At 46.4% G+C, this 22,310-nt stretch overlaps 1 protein-coding gene across 2 annotated transcripts in view; it reads right to left on the bottom strand.

The window, feature by feature from the left end:
- LOC140905331 (B-cell receptor-associated protein 29-like) overlaps positions 1-16,042 on the bottom strand; it is a 55,808-nt gene extending 39,766 nt beyond the window's left edge. Inside the window, exons 1-3 of one of the 2 annotated variants that reach the window (XM_073328454.1) lie at positions 15,765-16,042; positions 14,983-15,090; positions 3,656-3,756 (exon numbers count right to left, since the gene is read on the bottom strand). In XM_073328454.1, coding sequence (XP_073184555.1) covers positions 3,656-3,756; positions 14,983-15,090; positions 15,765-16,027 — 472 coding nt within the window. In that variant the 5' untranslated portion in view covers positions 16,028-16,042. Of the gene's footprint in view, positions 1-3,655; positions 3,757-14,982; positions 15,091-15,757 lie in introns of both variants that reach the window. The other variant, XM_073328453.1, reaches the window with a different exon arrangement.
- Between the last annotated feature and the right edge of the window lie 6,268 nt (positions 16,043-22,310).

A 22,310-nucleotide genomic window follows, 5' to 3' on the forward strand; every position in this document is an offset into this window, starting at 1 on the left:
ACCTACTACTGCCTCTAGGGGAGGTGGATTACTGATACCAATGGTTTCAGAGTAACAGCCGTGTTAGTCTGTATTCGCAAAAAGAAAAGGAGTACTTGTGGCGCCTTAGAGACTAACCAATTTATTTGAGCATGAGCTTTCGTGAGCTACAGCTCACTTCATCGGATGCATACCGTGGAAACTGCAGCAGACTTTATATACACACAGAAAATATGAAACAATACCTCCTCCCACCCCACTGTCCTGCTGGTAATAGCTTATCTAAAGTGATCATCAAGTTGGGCCATTTCCAGCACAAATCCAGGTTTTCTCACCCTCCACCCCCCCACACAAATTCACTCTCCTGCTGGTGATAGCCCATCCAAAGTGACAACTCTCTACACAATGTGCATGATAATCAAGTTGGGCCATTTCCTGCACAAATCCAGGTTCTCTCACCCCCTCACCCCCCTCCCAAAAACCACACACACAAACTCACTATCCTGCTGGTAATAGCTCATCCAAAGTGACCACTCTCCCTACAATGTGCATGGTAATCAAGGTGGGCCATTTCCAGCACAAATCCAGGTTCTCTCACCCCCCCACCCCCATACACACACAAACTCACTGTCCTGCTGATAATAGCTCATCCAAACTGACCACTCTCCAAGTTTAAATCCAAGTTAAACCAGAACATCGGGGGGGGGGGGGGTTTAGGAAAAAACAAGGGGAAACAGGCTACCTTGCATAATGACTTAGCCACTCCCAGTCTCTATTTAAGCCTAAATTAATAGTATCCAATTTGCAAATGAATTCCAATTCAGCAGTTTCTCGCTGGAGTCTGGATTTGAAGTTTTTTTGTTTTAAGATAGCGACCTTCAGGTCTGTGATTGCGTGACCAGAGAGACTGAAGTGTTCTCCGACTGGTTTATGAATGTTATAATTCTTGACATCTGATTTGTGTCCATTTATTCTTTTACGTAGAGACTGTCCAGTTTGACCAATGTAAATGGCAGAGGGGCATTGCTGGCACATGATGGCATATATCACATTGGTGGATGTGCAGGTGAACGAGCCTCTGCTAGTGTGGCTGATGTTATTAGGCCCTGTGATGGTGTCCCCTGAATAGATATGTGGGCACAGTTGGCAACGGGCTTTGTTGCAAGGATAAGTTCCTGGGTTAGTGGTTCTGTTGTGTGGTATGTGGTTGTTGGTGAGTATTTGCTTCAGGTTGCGGGGCTGTCTGTAGGCAAGGACTGGCCTGTCTCCCAAGATTTGTGAGTGTGTTGGGTCATCCTTTAGGATAGGTTGTAGATCCTTAATAATGCGTTGGAGGGGTTTTAGTTGGGGGCTGAAGGTGACGGCTAGTGGCGTTCTGTTATTTTCTTTTTTAGGCCTGTCCTGTAGTAGGTTACTTCTGGGAACTCTTCTGGCTCTATCAATCTGTTTCTTTACTTCCGCAGGTGGGTATTGTAGTTGTAAGAAAGCTTGACAGAGATCTTGTAGGTGTTTGTCTCTGTCTGAGGGGTTGGAGCAAATGCGGTTGTATCGCAGAGCTTGGCTGTAGACGATGGATTGTGTGGTGTGGTCAGGGTGAAAGCTGGAGGCATGCAGGTAGGAATAGCGGTCAGTAGGTTTCCGGTATAGGGTGGTGTTTATGTGACCATTATTTATTAGCACTGTTTATTACCAATGGGAGAACCCCTCCCATCATCAGAGGTACTGTCTACAGTAAATCATTGCAGCTGTGCCGATGTGGCATCTCAAGTGTACATAAGCATTAAGCCAGGTTGGGCTAAATTAATATTGGAATGGGAGACCTCCCGGGAGCACATAGACAGTGTAGGGGATGATGCTGGCAATTCAGCAAGTCACATTCTTCCCTCCAATGCATTATTGAACCAATTCCCTCATCATCGTGTTATGTGATGATTTGCTGCTGGATTTGCCATCTTTTGGAGACAAAACTTGGGGTCATCATAAAACCCACTTTTTTTAAAGAGTAAGGTATTAATCCTAGTTTCCCAGTCTGATTTCAAGTATCAAATTCTGATTACCTAACATATCACTTCCAAGGTAAAGGTACCTTTCACTTCCTGTCCTAAAACTCTGAAGTATCAACACTGTGTGTTGTTAATCTGCTGCTGCATTTCACTTTACAGCAAAGCATCTGCATGTCACTACATACAAGCTACCATTATAATAACCTTCTTTTTCTACATGCACATAACTTGTAAGAAGTTCTGGGGTTAAACTTTATATTGAATGTATTCAAACTGAAAAGATCAAACCAATTTCCATCCTTTTATGCCATGGGAATGTTCAGGCCTTGCCTTAAGACAGCTGTATTACGGTTTCACAAGGATACCCCATATTTAATTTCAGCTCAAATCTGCTTTTCCTTAACAAAAAGTTTGACCAAACTTTACTCACAATCTTTCCAGTTGGAGCTCAGGGAGGAAAATAAAAATCCACCACTTTTCTATTTTTTCTATTGTATTGACATTCTCCACAATATCTAGTTAAGGTTTCTGGAGGTCTTCTAGAATAGGCACTTAAATATTATTTATATTTTAGATGTCTGTACTTGCATTACTACAAGTTAGTTTATTAAAAAGAACATTTTCCAGTCTAGTTTTCTTTTTGAAGTTTACTTCTTGCATTTCTTTCATTCATCCTAGACAGTAAATCTAGTCAGTTTCACTTTGTTTAAAGTCATTTAGAATTACATAACATTTTTCACCTCAAAGCATTTTACTAACTTATCTTCTCTCCTTCTCATGCAAAAGAATCACTTCCATCACCAAAGACAGTAGATGTTCAACAGCACACAGAAACCCCGCAGAGTAATTTGTGACAGAAGTACAATGAATTTAGCCAGGCAGAATGTTATTGCCCAAGCTCAGATTTCACTAGACTTTGATGCTATTCTAAGGTTCCAATGTTCTTTTCCCCCTCAAAACCAGCTGTGGCCAGCATCTCAGTTTTATGCCTAGTCTGAGAAAAAGCACCTCCAACAGAACACTGCCTTTTCCCCATCGTTCTGGGACATTATTTCAATGTCAGTCCAGAGAAAGGTTTCAGAGTAGCAGCCGTGTTAGTCTGTATCCGCAAAAAGAAAAGGAGTACTTGTGGCACCTTAGAGACTAACCAATTTATTTGAGCGTAAGCTTTCGTGAGCTACAGCTCACTTCATCGGATGCATCGATGCATCCGATGAAATGAGCTGTAGCTCACGAAAGCTTACGCTCAAATAAATTGGTTAGTCTCTAAGGTGCCACAAGTCCTCCTTTTCTTTTAGTCCAGAGAAAGAGTGCCACCTACTGAAGCATCTTCCTACCAGCACTTAAGCGTTCCTTGGAAATCTACCATCCAATGACTTACGTATCTTAATCATACTTGGCTTGTAATTTCTGATGGCATGACAACAAGTGGTCTGGCTGAAGTTCCATTTGTTCTCCTGCATCATCACAATACTGTACTATTGTGTATGTGTTACTAAGTCTGCACACAAAAGTTTAAATGTACCACCTCCAAAAAAGTGTTTGAACTGAAATTTAAAGAATATCAAAAATGTTTCTAGTCATGTTCAGTTTGTACTCTGTTTATCTATTGCCCATGGACCCTGTGTACCCTCTAAGCAATTTTCAACACACAAGAAAGATTTACTACTTACCAAGAAACAAAACAATCAGTAGAACGATTATTGTTAGGAATGCCTTATTCCAATAATTTGCTATTTTATTCCATACTGGAATCACAAAGATCTTCTGCCATCTGTAAAATAGCATTGTGTTAATCCCCCAAAAATTAAACATTAGAAGATGATCACCTTATACAAGAGTTTATCAATAATATTAATTCATAATAACCAATCAGCAAGATCTAGTAACAACTATTTCAACTGCAATTTAACAGTGTTAAGCTAACTACAGTTTTGCCTACAACCCAATTTAACTTCTCTTAAACCCCAAAACAGAAAAGGTTACAAACTGTGTTTATTCATATTGAAAAAAAAATCTGTTACAAAAATATTAGCTATTTTCAACTGTAGATTCTTTTGCCTATAAACTTAGCTTTACTACTTGTATGCTCTACACCCATTACAGAACAGAGAACTTCAGGGGAAAATGCATAATCCATAGTGTGCCATTTAATTTTTAGCTACCTGCAAATAGTCTTTTCAGGTGAGTTAGGAAAAAGCTATCTGTAAATCATAAGATCCCCACATTAAAATGAAATAAATTGACAAAAAATAGTGGCTGTAACTCATTCTGCCAGAGTGATTCCTTGCCAGAGGGCACATCTTTTAACAATGAAAAAGAAAAAGCTCTCCACCTCATTGAGCAATTCCCCACTGGGCACCTCATTCCTCCTTAAAAATGAAGAGATGTATCCTACTCTTGGGTTTACATTTTAGGGGAGGGAGTTAACATCTCTGGTCAAGAGTAAAGATATATACACTATGGAAGCCATTCTCTGGAAAATGGAAACAAACCCCTCACCCCGACAAATAATGTTTAAAAAACAGTGGTCTTGGATGATGAATGTCATGGCTTTGTTTTATTTAGTCATTCAGCATTAATGGACAGATCTGCAAAAACTTCAGATTTTCAAAGCAAAGAGTACAACAGAAGAAGTCTGGAATGTTTAAATGAACTGCAAACCAGTAAGAGAGAAACTGGAAGACAGAAGGCCCTATTTTCTGCTGGTGCAAACTGGCATAGCTCTGCTGATTGCAAAGGAGCTATGCCAATTTACATCACTAGATTATTTGGCCCAAATCTAGTAGTGGTTTATCATCTGAGAATTATTCAATGTTTGAGCCAGAGGGTTTCATCAGAAAATAATTATGATGCACAAATATTTTTAAAATTTGTATTTTGTTAGGTTGTGTGTGTTCTGTTGGTTTGCATCTTACTAAGGACTTGATCCAAATCCTCTTGAAAGTAATGGGAAGTCTCTTCAAGGAGAGGAATCTCTTCATCAATCCTCAGGTGAAGGATTTAAAAAATTTTGTGCAATATTATCCAAATAAATATCATATAAATATAACAAATTTCCATTATATGCAGAAGATGCTCAGAAGTTGTGCTAATTTAAAAAAATTGATTTAAGGCAGATTTGTGATTCTTAAAGGAGACACTAAAGGTTGAATCCCATAAGCAGAAATTCTCAATTTTTATATGCTGGACCACTTAAGATAGAGACCCTCTCAGGAACAGCTGCCTTGCCAGTGCTGCCCTATGTCAACTATAACATTAAGTTACATAAATATTAGATAAGCACAAGATAAAATAAGTTTACTTTAATGTGATGCCCTCCACCCACTGTATCTGCTTGTTTCTCACCAAGAGTAGGAATTCACTAACTTCCTTTCACTGCCTATAGTCACAATACTGTGATCTTCCCAGGTTATAACAGAATAAATGTGGACATTCTCTCCCCCTCATCCACCCCCTGCCCTCCCAAAAAAAGTTTTGGAAGGGATTTATTAGGAGGAAACTTCTTCTGTGCACAGGTTATTCCAGACATTTGATTCCTCAAAAGCAGTTGATACTGACCACTGATCTGATCCAATATGGCAATTCCTCTGTTATGAGTCACTTGGCAGCTTGGTTCCATCCATCCAGATATTTTGGTATTTTTAATATACTCACCGGACAGGAAGTTTTGCTTATTATCAGGATTTTAATATCTGGTCATTAACCCAAACAAGCACAGGCACACAGGAGCGCTGCTTGAACAGACAAGTGAGGGCATGTCCCCACTAGCTACGGCACCAGTCGTGGCACCAGCGCTGGGAGAGAGTTGTAGTGCTGTAAAGTGCCAGTGTAGACAAGGCCTGAGTAACTGAAACTTTCAAGAACAATAGAACCACTTCTTGCTTCAACTGTCACAGCAGTTAAAGCAGGTACACACACAGCTCACAAGACCATCTAAAAGTGCTTTGCAGAGCACAACTTGAAAGCCACTGCCCAAAGGTATTGTCACAAGTGCTAAACGTCATCTTTGATCCAGCAAGATTGACAGTGACAGTTTTGTCAACGAGATAATTAAACATGTAATTTAAATCAAAAAAGGATTTTGTTCTTTCAAAATAATGTTTTAAGAGACCTGAATGCTGCAAATCAACCTCAGAGCTAGCACAAAATAAATTGGACTCTAGAAGAGCCCAATATATCCCATTATACTCTGGCTCATTTGTGCCATAATATATCAAGCATTATGTTTAACATTTGAATGAATACTGGGAGCTAGTAGTATTGTGGGTTAATGAATTACTCATCAACTGGGAAGACAACTGAAATCCTAGTTACAGCATAAATGAAACTGGGTTTAATGTTTTAATTCACAGTGAATATCTGCGTACATCATAAAACCAGATATTCTTATTCAACCTGTAATGACATCCATACAGCAGCTTTCTTTCTACAGATTATCACTATAGTTTAGTTTAACTTCCAGAATACCTTTTTCAGTTATGCATAGCTTTCTTAAATTTCTTTGAGCTGAAATTCTCCATAGGCTGCTATGTGCTATGGAGTGAAGAGAACTGGCTTTTGTAAAAACTGTTTTTTCAGGGTGTTATAAGTCTTCTAACAGTTGTCTTTCTGGTGGACTTTCTTTGGACTACCACCTTTTATTAGATCCATCAGAGGGGTCCCGATAGTGGTAAAAGCCAGGGACAAATCACCTAGCTAGTTCAAGAAAGCATCTTACCTCTTTCTTTGTTTAGAGAATGGAACATGCTGACAATGCCTACACTATAATAATCAATGGCTCAGGTTGGCTTCCTCCCTCATTATGACCCAAGTAACTAACTTCTTGATTGGCCAGATTGGCCATGAGCCCTCACCCCTCAGCCAGCAACTGAAAAACAGCTTGTACTTGCCGCACATAATCATCTCAGTTGTTGCTATATATATTGTCCAAATATGCAATGGCATACTGCTGATGAGGTCTGAGAACCTTGTCCATTAAATGTTGCAGCTGTTCCATGCAAGCCAAAAAGCACTGTCTGGAAGTGGAAGACCCTAAGGGGTATCAGGAAGGCTGTTTTTCCTTGTGATTCAGCAGCGAAGTAAAATCTACTGTAGTGAGATACTTGGCAGCTCCTAAATGTTTCAACAGCTCATCCACTTGTGGCATAGGGTATGTTGTCTTGATATGGTGGTGTATTAGTCAATTCCATCTGGGTGCAGTGGAGAATACATTGCAGAAGGCCTCAACGAGATGTAAAACCTAGGCTCTTTGTTTAGGAAACTGGCACCCATCTGCACTTGTGCAGACTCTTGGTAAACGGGGGCTTGAAACCCCAGTTTGGGTTCTGGTAGGTGAGAAGCATTAAACATCCCTTCCCTGGTTTTCCAAGGCTTATGCAGGTTCACACGGGAAACACTGGTTTCTTCCCTCCTGCCAGGCAGGCAGACTTTGTAGTCCACAAGGCTAACTGAAAAACCACTTCAAAAGGCACTTGCCACCTGTCTAGCACTATGGATTCCATGCTAGGGAGTAGCAAAAGTACTCATTACCCAGGTTGGAAGGTCAGTAGGCATGCATCCTGGCTATGTTTGTTCTTGCAAGCTCCCCCCAACAGGTTTTCACAAGCAAAACTCCCAGACTCGAGGCACTCCCTGACATGGAAAACATACTGGGCCATACTGGATATCATCTGGCCATGGTGTTCCCAGCCCTCATATAGGAGGTCAAATATTCCTCAAGGCTGTCACCTGTATAAACAGACCAAAGGGAGAGAATGCAGTGGAACCTTGGGGTACCTCCCTTATGACAAACAAGAAGGGAGGAAGTACTGGGTAATTGGTCCCAATACTTGGGATCAGAGGACAGAAATTGTTTTTTAGCATCACTTTAAGGGTTTTGTTGAATCTCTCAACTAATCCATCTGTTTGCGGATGGTAGACATAAGTCTTTGGAGACTTGATCTTCAATAGGGAGCATAAGTCCTCCATTAAGTGGGATGAAAAGTTGGTCCCTTGATTGGTCAGTATTTTGAGGGGGGGGGGGGAGAATCCTTGCTCAAAGTTCCAGGGCAAGTGCTGTTGCCTTTGTGTAGTGTAGTGGGGATGGCCAGGATCACAAGCAAGAGTTCCTTGCCCACCACACTTTACTCTAGGAGTTTTACAGGATCAGTCATGATTTGCCTTAAGGGAGTTTTGATCGGGGGAATGAGATCAAAGGAGCCTTTGGGGTAGTTAAATGGTACTATGGACAAGAGACCCAGTATTCTCTGAGCTAATGGTGGTCAGTGGGCCAGCAGAAATGAGTCAATACATAGACCGGGAGAAAACCTTGTCCAAAGTGCCCATCAGATAGGATGTCATGAGCTAGCTGTAGGAGTGCCTGGTTGGATAATGGAGGTACCAATAACTGGATCTTTACCTCCTCAGTCTGTTTATTGCATTCAACTTGCTATAGGCATACTTCACAGATTATGAAATGGAACCACTGCCTCAGACATCAAAATTTCAACATTTACAACAGGAATTTGATCATAAGCCCTGCTCAGTGTAGGATTCCCCCCGCTCCCTCCAGTTCACAGACAAAACCTGCATCATGAGTCAGGGCTTCTAAATCTGGCAACAGTCATCCACTGGCTACTGCCTGTCTGCATCCTGGATGGGTGTCCAGTGGGCCTCAAACTCCTCTCATAGAGATCCTCTGGTTCTCTTAACTCAGCTAGTTCTACCAGTCCAGGAACAACCCTAGGTGTTGACACTGGGTCAGTGGTTGCGGTCTCTGGTTTTCCTAACTTGTGGATAATTTCCCGAAAGTACCACCAATCCCAACCAGTAGCGACACGGTAGACCAGTACTGAGGATATAGCCACTGGGAGCGTATCCGTATGCTGACACAGTCTTCTGGAGTAGGCCTTCACATCCCCATTTATGCACTGGAGGACGATGGTCAGGGTAAAAGGGACCTCAGGTGAGACTAAGGGAATCTGTACCAAAGTCTGGCCACATCCTGAATCCAACTGACACTGCACTTTTGTCCTCCTGGTCCGTTATTTTGGTGGGTCCTTACTTCTATGCTATTCTTTGCTGTCCATACCTCGGCACACACTTACTCCATAAGGGGGCATTCTCTTGGGTTCCTAGCTGCCCACACAAGAAACAAGTTACCATGTCATGGTGTGAGCCCATTTTCTTGACCAAGGACAACCCTGCCTGTTGTAGGTGTGTTTGGCATTTAAATCCGTACTTAGTCTCAGTAGCTGGGACAGGGACCAACTGCCTTGGTTACGCTTTGTCCAGTCCGTTCCTCACCTGTCGCTGTGAATTGCTCAGAGTTAGGGTGAGGAGGTGTCATCTTAACGGAAAGGGCACATACTTGACATCATCTGCTGATCAGGGACATCTCCTGACTGGGCTTCACATCAGACTGGTCAGCTTTCTAGCCCAAGCATGTCCTTCCCCCAAATTCCTGGAGGTTCCTCAACAGCCATCAAGTTTTCCATCACCTTAGTTAAAGACCCTGGGTGGTCCCCCAGTGGGAATTATTCATATGAACTGCTCAACCATTATTAACTCATCCACTTGAGCTCCAGTTTGCTCCTCTGGCTGCAACCACCACCAGCAAATGGTCCTTCAATTTCTGGGCCACCCACTGTAGCCATGTTCCCGACAAATATGTTTCTGACTGCAAGCAGCACCTGTGTCTCTCTTCACTAATATAGAAAAAGTCCAGGATGGCAGCCTTAACCAGTGTATAATTCTGTGCAGCCACTGGGTCACGCCCTTGGTAGTCTGCCTGTGCTGGGCAGGGTCCAATGTTCTGGAGGACATTGGGAGGCCACTGCCATCTGCTCTAAAGTGGACATCTTTCTTGACATCAGGACCTGTTTCAATCAGCTTCATATATACCAGTGGCAGCACTGGCCCTGGGCTCACGGCCAACTGCTGAACCCTAGCTGCCCCATCAGGTTGTAGGCCCATCAATCACTATTGTACCAGGTTTTGTTGCAGGTCCTTCTGCTTGGCTGTCATCTCTCATAGCAGCTGATGATGTTGGCTCATCTGCAGCTGTTGTGGGGCACCCCACTGTTGCAATAGCTGCTGAAGGAGCTGTTGTTACTGAGTTGCCTGTTGTTGCTGGCTCTCTGTTAGCCACTTGCACCACTGCTCTGGATCCATGCTGCTTGGGTTCTCCTATCTCTCACATGCATGGGCTTTCAATCTCCTCCAGTTTACCCTTGTGTCGGATTAGGAAGCAAATGCCCACATTCTCCACCATGTCATAGGTTGTATTTCTAAGACACCCCCTTGGGATGAGAGTGGGCACCTCTCTTGTCCCAGACATCCTTCTCTGGCTGTAGGCATTGCTGTACTGCCTATTCGGAGTCTGAAGTGGAGCCCTCCGCTGTTAGTCTTAGGGAGGCAGCTCCCCCTTTCTTCTGGGTATAATAGCAATCCAAAATAAAGAAATTAAACAAAATAATCCTGTAAAATGTTGGAAATGATTAGAAAAGGGGTAGATAATAAGACAGAAAATATCATATTGCCTCTCTATATATCCATGGTACACCCACATCTTGAATATTGTGTGCAGATCTGGACGTCTCATCTCAAAAAAGGTATAATGGAATTGGAAAAGGTACAGAAAATGGCAACAAAAATTATTAGGGGTATGGAACACCTTCTATGAGGAGAAATTAATAAGACTAGGACTTTTCAGCTTGGAAAAGAGACGATTAAAGGGGGATAGTTTATGAAATCTGGACAAAGTAAATAAGGAAGTGTTATTTACTCTTTCTTATAAACACAAGAACTAGGGGTAACCAGCAGTGTACCCTCTAATTTTTTACCTGCATGTGTGGAATGAATTTTATTATGGAGGTGATGCATGGAGGGGATGGGGCCAAGGGGTTTGGAGTGTGGGAGAGGGCTCAGGGCTGGGCCAGAGGGTTGGGGTACAGGCTCTGGCTGGGGGAGGTGAGCTCTATGGTGGGGCCAGGGATGAGGGGTTCGGGGTACAGGAGGGAGCTCAGGGCTGGTACAGAGGGTTGGGGTGTGGGGGGTGAGGGCTCCGGCTGGGGGTGCAGGCTCTGGGCTAGGGATGAGAGGTTTGGGGTGCAGGCTGCCCCAGGGAGAGAGGACTCCCTCCAGCCCTCTCTTGCGGCAGCTCTGGGCCAGGGCGCCTCTCCCCAGACGCGGCAGCTCCAGCGGGGCGGGGCTGGGCTAGGGGAGGGGTGCCTCTTCCCACCTGTGTGGCCCTTGATAGACTGCTGCATGGCCGCTTGGCATCTTACAGTGAATTTAGGTAACCAGATGAAATTAATAGGAAGTAGGTTTAAAACAAACAAAAGGAAGTATTTCTTCAGGCACTACACATTCAACCTGTGGAACTCTTTGCCAGAGAATGTTGTGAAGGCCAAGGCTATAACAGGGTTAAAAAAAAGAACAAGATAGATTCATGGAGAATAGGTCCATCAATAGCTATTAGCCAGAATGGGCAGGGATGGTGTCCCTAGCCTCTGTTTGCCAGAAGCTGGGAATGGGCAACAGAGGATGGATCACTTGATGATTACCTGTTCTGTTCATTCCCTCTGGGGCACCTGGCACTGGCCACTGTCAGAAGACAGGATACTGGGTTAGATGGACCATTGGTCTGACCCAGTATGGTCGTTCTTATGTTATGTTCTGCAGCCCACAAAACACTCCGGGCTCAAATCATTTTTCCTCAGAAAGCAAAAGGTAAATAATCTCTACAAAGAGAGCTGGATTCCTAACCTTGAGTGCCTTAGGGGCCCAGGCTGCATGCTCTGTGATTTGATTTAAAAAAAAAAAAAAAAAATGAAGTAAAGATGGTCCTTCCACCTCTCCAGAGGGTCCAAGCAGCTGAAGCTCTTCAGCAGCTCTGCTGGTAAGCAGTCCCTGCTCCAAGGGGTTTGGGAGATCTATGTTCCCATTGTGCTTCTCTAAGAGTGCCATCCTGTGCTGTGTTTGGATCTTCCCTTTGAAGGAGCTCCTCTCCAGGTTTGAAGGGCCTCACAGGGGCACTAGATTTGACCTGACTGTGCCCACAGGATCTCTTTAACCCCTTCCTCACTGGCCTCCCACCACTGCATAGTACTGGCAACTCTATACCTGACAGTTTCTTAATCACCTAAGCAATGAATTTGACGCTTCCCCCAAAAAAATGTTTCAGAGAGGAGACAATAAAACTATTTCAGAGAGTCTTCCAAGCCTAAGGATAAACATCCCTCTTTTCTTTCATTCATCCTCAAAGCCTTACCCAAGACACTGAATTCAGTTCCTGTGCCAGCCAGAATGATGCAAGTCACTTCTTTTTCCATAAGTGGAGCATGTTGCCTTCACAATACTTCCAGAGGCTCATACCTCCCTGCTAGCAAAGGTTTGTGCCCAAATATCTCAATCTCTGGTACCATGCAACCTGCTAAAAAGCCTACCCACACGATGTGACCGGTGACAAATCTATTTAGAAATAAATATAGCTGTCTGGAATGGTACCATTACAGAGCAAGCACAGGACATACAGTTGTTTTCCAGAACTCAGACAGTAATGACAATACTTCTGTTGGCAGACATGATGCCACAGGACCCACCCTTGCTAAAGGGGAAACACTTGTCTGGCTAATGAACACAGTGTAAATCCAAACTGAACGAGATCTAAAGTTGTGCATGGGTGGATGGAGGCTAAGTGAGGCACAGATCCATCAAAATATTGGGAGACCCCTCAAGGAAGATTCTTACTTCTGCCTCAAGCTTCCACCACTCTCAGAGAAAAGCTCTTCCCTACTAGCTCAGCCCCTCACATCCAAAAAGAAACTCTTCCTCCCAGTCCCCTAGAATAGATTCCTTTTCCCTCCAACTCCCAAGTCTTTGATCTTCCTGCCAAATTATACCGTTCGGCTCACTCCAGCTACTAGGCAGTCAGTCAGCAGCAATCCAATCAACTGTCCAGCATGCTTCCATTTGTACTCTGTCTCGTACTTCACTGCTTTGTCCTAGTGAGTAATCTGTGAGGCCTGAACCTCAGAGATTCTGCTGCAGGGCCTGATCCAAAGCTGACTGAAGCCAATGAGAGCCTTTCCATTGACTTCAGTAGACTTTGGAACAGGCCCTTAATCAGCTCTTGGAGTTGTGAAGAAATATGGATTTAGGATTCATCTCTCCCTTTTGGCAGAAGAAAAGGAAGTTGGAATGCTCAGGGACTGGGCAAGAAACCCTTCTGGGTGGCTGTGGCTACGTACTAAGGGCAGCAAGTGGAAAAGTTAGTTGTACTGGATAACTACAATTACAGTAATTTCCGGAAGCACAATTCAGATCAAAATGAAGAGATCACTATGGACCTACAGCATCTCTCTCTTAAATCGTAAGGGAGGCATTCCGATACAACGGCAATGGGAATACAAAACCTTACACTAAATATAAATCCTAAAATAAATGTCACAGCTCTAACTGCATGAATGATGCCTCTAGAATTAATCTTATTTTGACAATTCTAAATTTGATTTGACAGAATAAAAAAATTAATCTAAATATATTTTATGCCAACCCATCACATTTCCACTTGTAAGGTCTAAGATCGGTTGAGAACCATTTCAGCATTCCAACCTGGTGGAGATCAGGTATAGCGTAAGTTCTCATGCTAGATTTTCAGAGGGCGTGGGGGAAATGGGATGTCCCATTCCACTCTGAAGTATCAACTATTAGCGGATGTATACATAGCAGCAGCAACAGATGCTGTGTGGAAGTGTTGTTAAGCAGGTGGAGGAGTGGCTCTCTAGAGAGCTGAACTTCGTTAATACAGAAACTAACAATAAGATGACAAGCGCAAACCCCAGGAAGTGGTTGAGTTTTGACTCTACAGTGTGTGGAATTCATTTTAAGAATAGGACAGGGAAAGTCATCCTCCTGCTCAGGTTACTATAAGAAGTCCACAGATTAATTAGTGGGAAAAGTTACCTTCTTCATTCTGACGATGTGAACTGGTGTCTTAGGCCGCAGAAAATAAACATATTTCATAGAAGATTATGTTATATTCTGAGGCAATAGTAAGTTTTCTACAAAATGTTACGGTTTAATCCTCTAGCAACATTTTTGGAGCTAACAGGGCTCTCCCACACAGGGGAAACAATAAATTTACGTGATCAAAGGTAAGCAGTGGTACGAGAGAAAGTTGTTTTAAGAAAATTAGGTAAGGAAGGCAGTACTTTGCATAAAGAGAGGGTAGCTGGTTTACTTCCTTTTCAGCTTCTTCCCCTTACTAAAGGTTGGGGGAATTAGTTTTAAAACACTTATGTATTGGCGTGTTTCTAGGACTAACACCAATTTCTTTGGTTCTCATATAAGCTTATAGGAGCCTCTCTTACTGCTCTGTTAAATTCCATACATCAAGCAGGAGAATTCTGCACTTTTGGAAGAATCTTCACAAATTACACCTAGTCAACAGAGACAAGCAGGACTGCTTTATATTTCCTTCCATTCCCAATGCCTGGCGCAAGGCCACACCAGGGAAAATAGCTACCCATTCACCTCTGATAATTCAGATTCCTCTGAAAAGAGGCTGCTGCCTATTTAGCCACTAATAACTTAGTATGAAAAGAAGCCATACGTTCTCCTCTAAACTGACCATTCAGAAAATAAAATTAAATGGATTGACTTTCCTCTTATTAAAACAGAGCGTGAGAGGAGGGCACACTGGAATTATGACTAGAAATAAATAATTATTAGCAACTGGTACAGAAAAAAAAACAATTCTGGCCAAGATTTTCAAAAATAGATGCCTAAAGTTAAGCTCCTTGGTGTGGGTTTAAGCACCTAAATAAGTGGCCTGATGTTCAAGAGCGCTAAGCACCAAGTAGCTCCTATTGAATTCAGTTCTCAACCAGCCCCAAATGTAGTAGTGAAAATATACTTGAACCACAATGTTAGGTGTGTTACAACAGCAACATGTAAATAAAAACCTTATAAGATGTCTTAAGACAAGGCCATTTAGTGTACAGTAGATCCCTACCTTAGTGGAGAAATAAACGGTACACAGAGGAGCAAAATCACTCCTATTTCAGTATACAGGAAGGTTGCAACTGCTGTCCACTGAAAAGTCATCTTCTCCCTGGACGGCCTGCAGGGGGGGGGGGGGGGGGACAGACAGAGCAGTCACTGCAAATTGGCTTGGAGGCACGCAGGATGAATCCCGCAGCGAGCAGAGTTCAGGCTGAGCCAAAGCTTCCCCATTTCAAGTTAAACCGGATATTTAAGGCCCGAACACGCCCTCATGCCCGGGAGGGGTCTCAAGGTGGGTGACTGGGCAAAGGGCCGGGATTTTAAGTAACTTAGTCCGGAGGACGCGCAAGCCTTCCCTTCCCTCCCCTCCCCGCATGAAGAGCTCGGGCGGCCTCGAGACTGCACAAACAGCCTCTCCTCCGCCCAGGGCCAGGGCGCTGTATTGAGGGCAGCCGCCCAGCGCCACCGGGGAGGAATCATGCCTGGGCGCTACAGGCGACTCCTTTCCCTCGTGCGTGGGGGGGGGGGCAGCTGAGAGATTTCCCCCCCCTCCCGTTCCCAAGACAACGCTCCTGCACAGGGAGCCCCCAGCCCTTCCCCGGCGCAGAGGCCAAAGCCTCTGCCAAGCGCCCGGAAACGCCGCCGCCGCCGCCAACCGGCCTGGGCAAGCTCCGGGGCACGGAGCTCGGCTCAGCCGGGCCTGCCCAGGCTGCTGGGATGTGCGGCCGAGGCACGGCGGGGGAGCGGCACGGAGCGAGGAGGGTGTCAGGCTCGCACTGACTCACACGGAACAAAATCCTGCCTCCCGCCTCGGGGCAGCCGCGGAAACCTGCCTCCCGCCCGCGGAGCGTGAGGCCGGCCGGGCCTGCCTGAGGCGGGGAAAAGGGGGTGGCCTGACTAGCGACGCCTTGTCCTCCGCACCCGCTGACGGACGCCTGAGGCGGGCCGGCGGGCTCGGTCACAGCCTCCCCGCCCAATGGGAGGCCGGGGCGGGACTGCGGGCAGGCGGGCCCCCCCGGGGCGGAGGGCGTCTGGGGCGGGGACGCCTCGTGCATAGGGGAGGCGCCTCCTTCTCCCCAGGGAGCGAGTGTTGGGCTGGGCCGTGTTCATCCCAGCCCCCTTACCCCCGCCGTGACTGGCCCTCTTCTCACCTTCCCACGCCCCTGGTGGCTCTGCCCTCCTGCGGCTTCTGGCTTTTCTCCCGCCTCCACGCCCCTGCTGCCTCTCGCCACTGACAGCAGCCGCCGCTGGGTCTGGCAAAAGAGGCCACCGCTGCCTGCCCAAGTCAGGCTCCCGCCCCACCTTTACCTCTACGGGTGCCAACCCTCCAGGATGGGCCTGGAGTCTCCCAGAATCCACATCGATCTCCTGGTGACTATTTAAAGCAACCCAGGAGATTTTAATAGGATATTTTAAGAAAATGACGTTATGTCATGTGTGTGTGTGTGGGGGGGAATCTCCCGGAATAGCTTCAGTCAGAGTTGGCAACCCTGTTTACCTCTGGCTCTTCCAAAACTGGCTCCTCCGGGAGAACTCCACCCCATAGGAACTCCAGGGGGTGCGGTGGGGGCAGAGCAATAATATTGAGCATGCTTAAAGCATGTTCACAGTACTACAGACATTATAGGTGCCACTGGGGGCGCTGCCTATTGTTAAGGTTGCCAAATGCTTCCCCTGACATGACCCTGTTTACAGCTGCTGATAACTGTGCCAGGCTTTAGCCATTTGGGCTGAAATTTCTCATGCTGGGTGTCAGGCTCGGTTTTTTTAATGTCACCCAGAACCGTTCAGCTGTTTCCAGAAATGAGACTAGGTAATATACATTGTTTTGCTCTTGTTAAATTCTTGAGACATTTTATTTGAAACACTTGGATGCCCCAACCAGGGCTTGAAGTTTGGTGGGAGAGGGGGGTGGCCTTTGTGTCAGAACCAGGCCTTTGGCAGGGGTCCTGTGGAGTGTACAGAATGGGATCATGTAATTGAAGACTACCAGAATACATATGCACAAGAGGGCTCAATTGAGGCTGTGATGTTCCCCGCTGGTGTTATCTGGACCGGTGATCTGCTAGATCACTCCAATCCTTGACTCTGGGAGCCAGCCTTACCCTGCTCTGCTGTGAGAACCCCAACTCCTGGGCTGTTCACACACAGCCTCTGGCATGTAAACGGCTCCCAGCTACTTGCAACTGAATGACACTAGTCAATATCTCCAGTCCCAGACACCACCCTAGGAACCTCCATCTTACAGTGTCCAGTTATGCCCCCTGGACACTGCAAGCTTATATGAGTTAATCAATTTAACAAAGAAATTGATATGTACAAGGCTTGTTATCCCAAGGAGAGTCTCTGACATGCTTCAAACCAAATGCACTGCTTCAGGTAGAATAAACAAACAGATTTATTAACTATAAAAATAGATTTTAAGTGATTATAAGTCCAAACATAAGTCAGACTTGGTCAAATGAAATAAAAGCAAAACACATTCTAAGCTTATCTTAACACTTTCAATGCTCTTACAAACTTAGATGCTTCTCACCACAGGCTGGCTGGTTGCTCTTCAGCCAGGCTCTCCCCTTTGATCAGCTTGGTGTAGTATCTGTAGATGTAGGTGGAAGAGAGAGGAAGAGCATGGCAAAGTCTCTCCCTTTTATCATGCTCTTTCTTCCCTCTTGGCTTTGAGCCTCATCTTCAGAGTCAGGTGAGCATTACCTCATCGCAGACCCAAACTGGCCAAAGGAAAGGGGGTGTCTCACTCGAGAGTCCAACAGATCATTTTGTTGCTGCCTAGGCCAGTGTCCTTTGTTCCTGTAAGGCAGGGCTGGGTTTGTCCCATACCTGTCCTGATGAGGTGTGAACTGCCTCTCTGCTCTTGGAGAGTTTTTGCCTAGGCTTATTTTAAGCCATGAGGGTACATATTCAGCCTCATAACTACATACATGAAATTATAACCTATAACCTTACTGTAACAACAATGCTCAGTGCATCATGAGCCTTCCAAAGACACCTGACATGACAAACTTTGCATTGGATACCACACAATCATTTTACAAGGATGGGGGTGCTGAGGTACAGAGCGTCACAGAGGTTTCACAGATAACCGTAATTCTGGCATTCCCTAACTTTTGAATGTTTGGCTTTCCAACGTTAATAATGTCCTTTTAATGTAATTTTGTGTGTGTAATTAAGCCTTATAAATATTGTTATCACCATTTTACATACAAAGAAACAGAGACAGAAAAGTGCCTTGACACTGAGCCACAGACATAGCCAAGATTAGAACTAGGACTTCTTGCCTCCCACCCAGTCCTCTCCAAATAGCAGGACAGCAGCTTAAAGAGTACCAGAGGTATTTACTCACTGCCTGGCAACATGAGGCGCTTCCTGCAGTGTGGGTAGCAACATGGTGTCTGTCCCTGGCATCTGCTGGTCTTTAGATCTCAGGTAAAATGAAGTCAGCCTAAAAACTATACTGAATTTGATTCTAAGATATTCAGTATGGTGGTCTTCTTTTCTTTGCTCTCTCTGTGATACCTTGCCTGCTGGTGATACTTTTTCCTTATTTGAATATTATGTATTTATATTGCATCATATAGCACTGGTGTTGGAATTTGGTTTTTTTTTCTTTTTTACTCTGATCAATTGATTTATTTGGAATAATATGACCCAGATTAAAACAATTTTTTTAAATGTATTGTTATTCATGTAGTTTTGCAGCACAGTGTTCATGGCAGGTTATATGTATATCCCTACTCTGAAGTGCCTGTCAACTAAGGTTATGATCTTCTTAGCATAGGATTCATCATGCAATACATTCTATATGGGCAGAAGTCAACCCACACATACCATCTGGCAAGAGCAGAGGACCATGTAACTAAACCTTCAACCACTGAAGATAATATAGGGTTGTGAGGCGTCCGGTTTTGGTCCAAAACATCTGATCAAAAAGAGACCCTGTCGCCTCTGGTCAGCACCACTGACTGGGCAGCTAAAAGTCCGATCGGCAGCACAGTGGGGCTAAGGCAGGCTTCCTGTCTGCCCTGGCTTTGCATGGTTCTTGGGAAGCGGCTGTCATGTCTGGCTCCTAGGCGCAGGAGTGGCCAGGGAGGCTCCGTGCACTGCCTCTTCCCTGAGCGCCAGCTTTGCAGCTCCCATTTGCCTGGAACTATGGCCAATGGGAGCTGCAAGCGCAGTGCTTGGAGACAGGGGAAGCGCAAAAAGACACCTGGCTGCTCCTGCGCCGAGGGTCCACAAGGACATGTCGGCCACTTCCAGGAGCCGCCTGAGGTAAGCACTACCCAGAGCCCACACCCCTCACCCACTCCCGCATCCCAACTCCCTGCCCCAGCCTTGAGCCCCTTCCTCACCCAAACTCCCTCCCATACTCCGAACCCCTTGGCCCCAGCCCGGAGCCCCCTTCTACACCCCATCCCTAGCCCCACCCCAGAGCCTGCATCCCCCAGCTGGAGTCCTCACCCCGCCCACATCTCAACCCCTGCTCCAGCCCTGAACCCCCTCCTGCACCCAAACTCCCTCCCAGAGCACGCAGCCTGTTCCTCCCACACCCCAACCCTCTGCCCCAGCCCAGAGTCCCCTCCCGTACCCAAACTCCCTCCCAGAGCCTACACCCAAAGTTCCTTCCAGAGCTTGCACCTTCTCCTGCACCCCAAACCCTTTAGCGCCAGCCCAAAGCCCCCTCCTCCACCCCAAACTTCTCATCCCTGGCCCCACACCAGAGCCTGCACCCCAGCTGTAGCCCTCACCCCCCCACACACCTCAACCCGCTGTCCCAGCCCAGTGAAAGTGAGCGAAGGTGAGGGAGAGTGAGTGATGGAGGTAGGGGCAGGGGCGGGGAGTTGTATGCCCGGGGTCCAGCAAATTCAGGGCCTGGGGGGCCCAACTCCACCAATGTTCATGTCCGGTTCTCTTCCCCAGCCCTGCCTGCTGCCCCTGCGCGCCTCCCCTGGAGTGTCCCTTGGCCCCGCCTGCCACCCCTGCGCGCCTTCCCCGAGTGTCCCTGCCTGCCCTAGGCAGCAGGCAGCTGCCCCCTGCAGCTCCACACTGCACTCCCTCACTGGCCACTGATGGCTACAAGGGAGCGGCACCAGGGACAGGCTGAGGTGGCTACTGCGCCTGCGGGGGGGTGGGGGGGAGGAGGCGCATGGCAGCCCCCCCCCCCCAGCAGGTGACTCCGAGTAGCAGCCTGGGGCGGCTTGGGTGAGTGCCGGGAGGCCCAGGGAAGAGCCCTTCTCCCCCTGAGCTCGCTGCTGCCGGTGGGGAGAGAGCTAGGGGGAGCCTGCCTGCTGTACCCCAAACTCCTCATTCCTGGCCCAGCCCCATGCCTTGCACCCCAATCCTCTGTCCCAGCCCAGAGACCGCACCCAGCACCCAACCCCCCTCCCAGAGCCCACATGCCCTCCCACACCCCCTCCTGCACCCCAACCCCCTGTCCCAGCCCAGAGCCTGCACGCAAACTCCCTCCCAGAGCCTTAGGCAGGGGTGTGTGTGTGTGTGAGTGTGGTGGAGGAACCTGTTCTGGGCACCACCAAAAATTATACAAACCTGCTGCCCCTGGGTAAGGGGATGGAGTGAGTAGGGGCGGAGCCTTGGAGAAGGGGCGGGGCAGGGGCAGGGCAAGGGTATTCAGTTTTCTGCAATCAGAACGTTGGCAACCCTAAGTTAATGGCAAAACTTCCATTGACTGCAGTAGTGGAGAACTGGGTCCAATCAAGAACCCTTAAATTACTATTGGTATCAGCTAATGCCCCAGTTGTATATGCTACTTTCCATAGGTAAACCCTGAGCCTACATGGAGCCCCATTCATTTAAATTAAGTTCTGTGTGGGCACAGATGTCTTGGATTGGAGAGCTGAAAGCCCCGTACAGAAGATGCTTACTGTTTTAGGTTCAGGACCTAAGTTAGTAACACCCAACTGCATATGCAGGTAATAAATATTAAAAAAATCCCAATATGGGGCAAGCATTCTATGTCTACCACAGGGGTGCTGGAACAATTTTTATAGTGGGGGTGCTTAGAGCCATTGAACCAAATTGTAAACCCCATATATAATGGAAACTACTTCAAGCCAGGGGGTGTGGCAGCAACCCCAGCACCCCTTGTTCGAGCACCTATGGCAGGGGTGGGCAAACTTTTTGGCCTGAGAGCCACATCTGGGTATGGAAATTGTATGGCGGGCCATGAATGCTCATGAAATTGGGGGTTGGGCTGTGGAAGAAGGAGAAGGGTGAGGGCTCCAGCTGGGGGTGCGGGCTCTGGGGTTGGGCTGGGGATGAAGGATTTGCAGTGCAGGAGGGTGCTCCGGGCTGGGCCCGAGGGGTTCACAGATCCGCAGGCACCGCTCCCAGAGCTCCCAGAAGCAGCAGCATGTCCCATCTCTGGCTTCTACGCGGAGGCATGGTGCCAGCCAGGAGGCTCTGCGTGCTGCCCCATCTGCAGCCACCGCCCCTGCAGCTCCCACTGGCTGCGGTTCCCGGCCAATGGAAGTTGCAGAACTGGCACTTGGGGCGAGGGCACCGTGCAGAGCCCCCTGTCTGCCCCTACATGTAGGAGCCATAGCGGGGACATGCTGCTGCTTCCAGGAGCCGTGCAGAGCAGGGCAGGCCCCCAACCCTGCTCCCCAGTGGGAGCTTGAGGCCAAATTAAAAGGTCTCATGGTCCAGACGTGGCCTGCAGGCCGTAGTTTGCCCATCCCTGACCTATGGTCTACCATGGATTAAATAAACAATCTCCAAATGTTAAAAGAAGCCAAATTAATTATGTTAAGAAATCACAGCTAATAATCCTCCCTTCTTGACTCTCTGAACTCAGCAGGCCTGCTCATGATGAGTACATAAAACAAAGAGTTAAAGAACTCAGCAATTAGAGATAAGTAGTGGGTGGTTGAGTACAAAATTTGATTAATGAAACTTCCAAGGGTATATACAGTAACACTATAAAGAATCCTGATCCTACTGAACTGAATCGTTTTACCATTTATTTCAATGGAAAACAAGATCCATCTGTGACACCCTAGTACCCCATATTCACCACTGTCATATAATTATATTTTGTACAAAGTATGCCTTGTGAGGTATCATTCTAAATGTCTTGATCTGCTAAACATTAATATCTCACTGGATTGTACCTGCTATCATTGTATTTGGTGTTATGAAGTTTTGCTATGTATGTGTTAACGCAATATGTTGTGAAGTTGGAAACACCTACAACGAGCCTTTCAGGTACAACAATGAAGAAGTTAGACAGTGCTAATGGCCTATCAGCAAAGGCAATGAACCATGGAAAAGGCTGTCCTCACCCAGGAATGTTTCAGCTAACCTATG

Source organism: Lepidochelys kempii, chromosome 1 (genome assembly GCF_965140265.1).
Source record: "Lepidochelys kempii isolate rLepKem1 chromosome 1, rLepKem1.hap2, whole genome shotgun sequence".
In the NCBI taxonomy this organism is placed as follows: Eukaryota; Metazoa; Chordata; order Testudines; family Cheloniidae; genus Lepidochelys; species Lepidochelys kempii.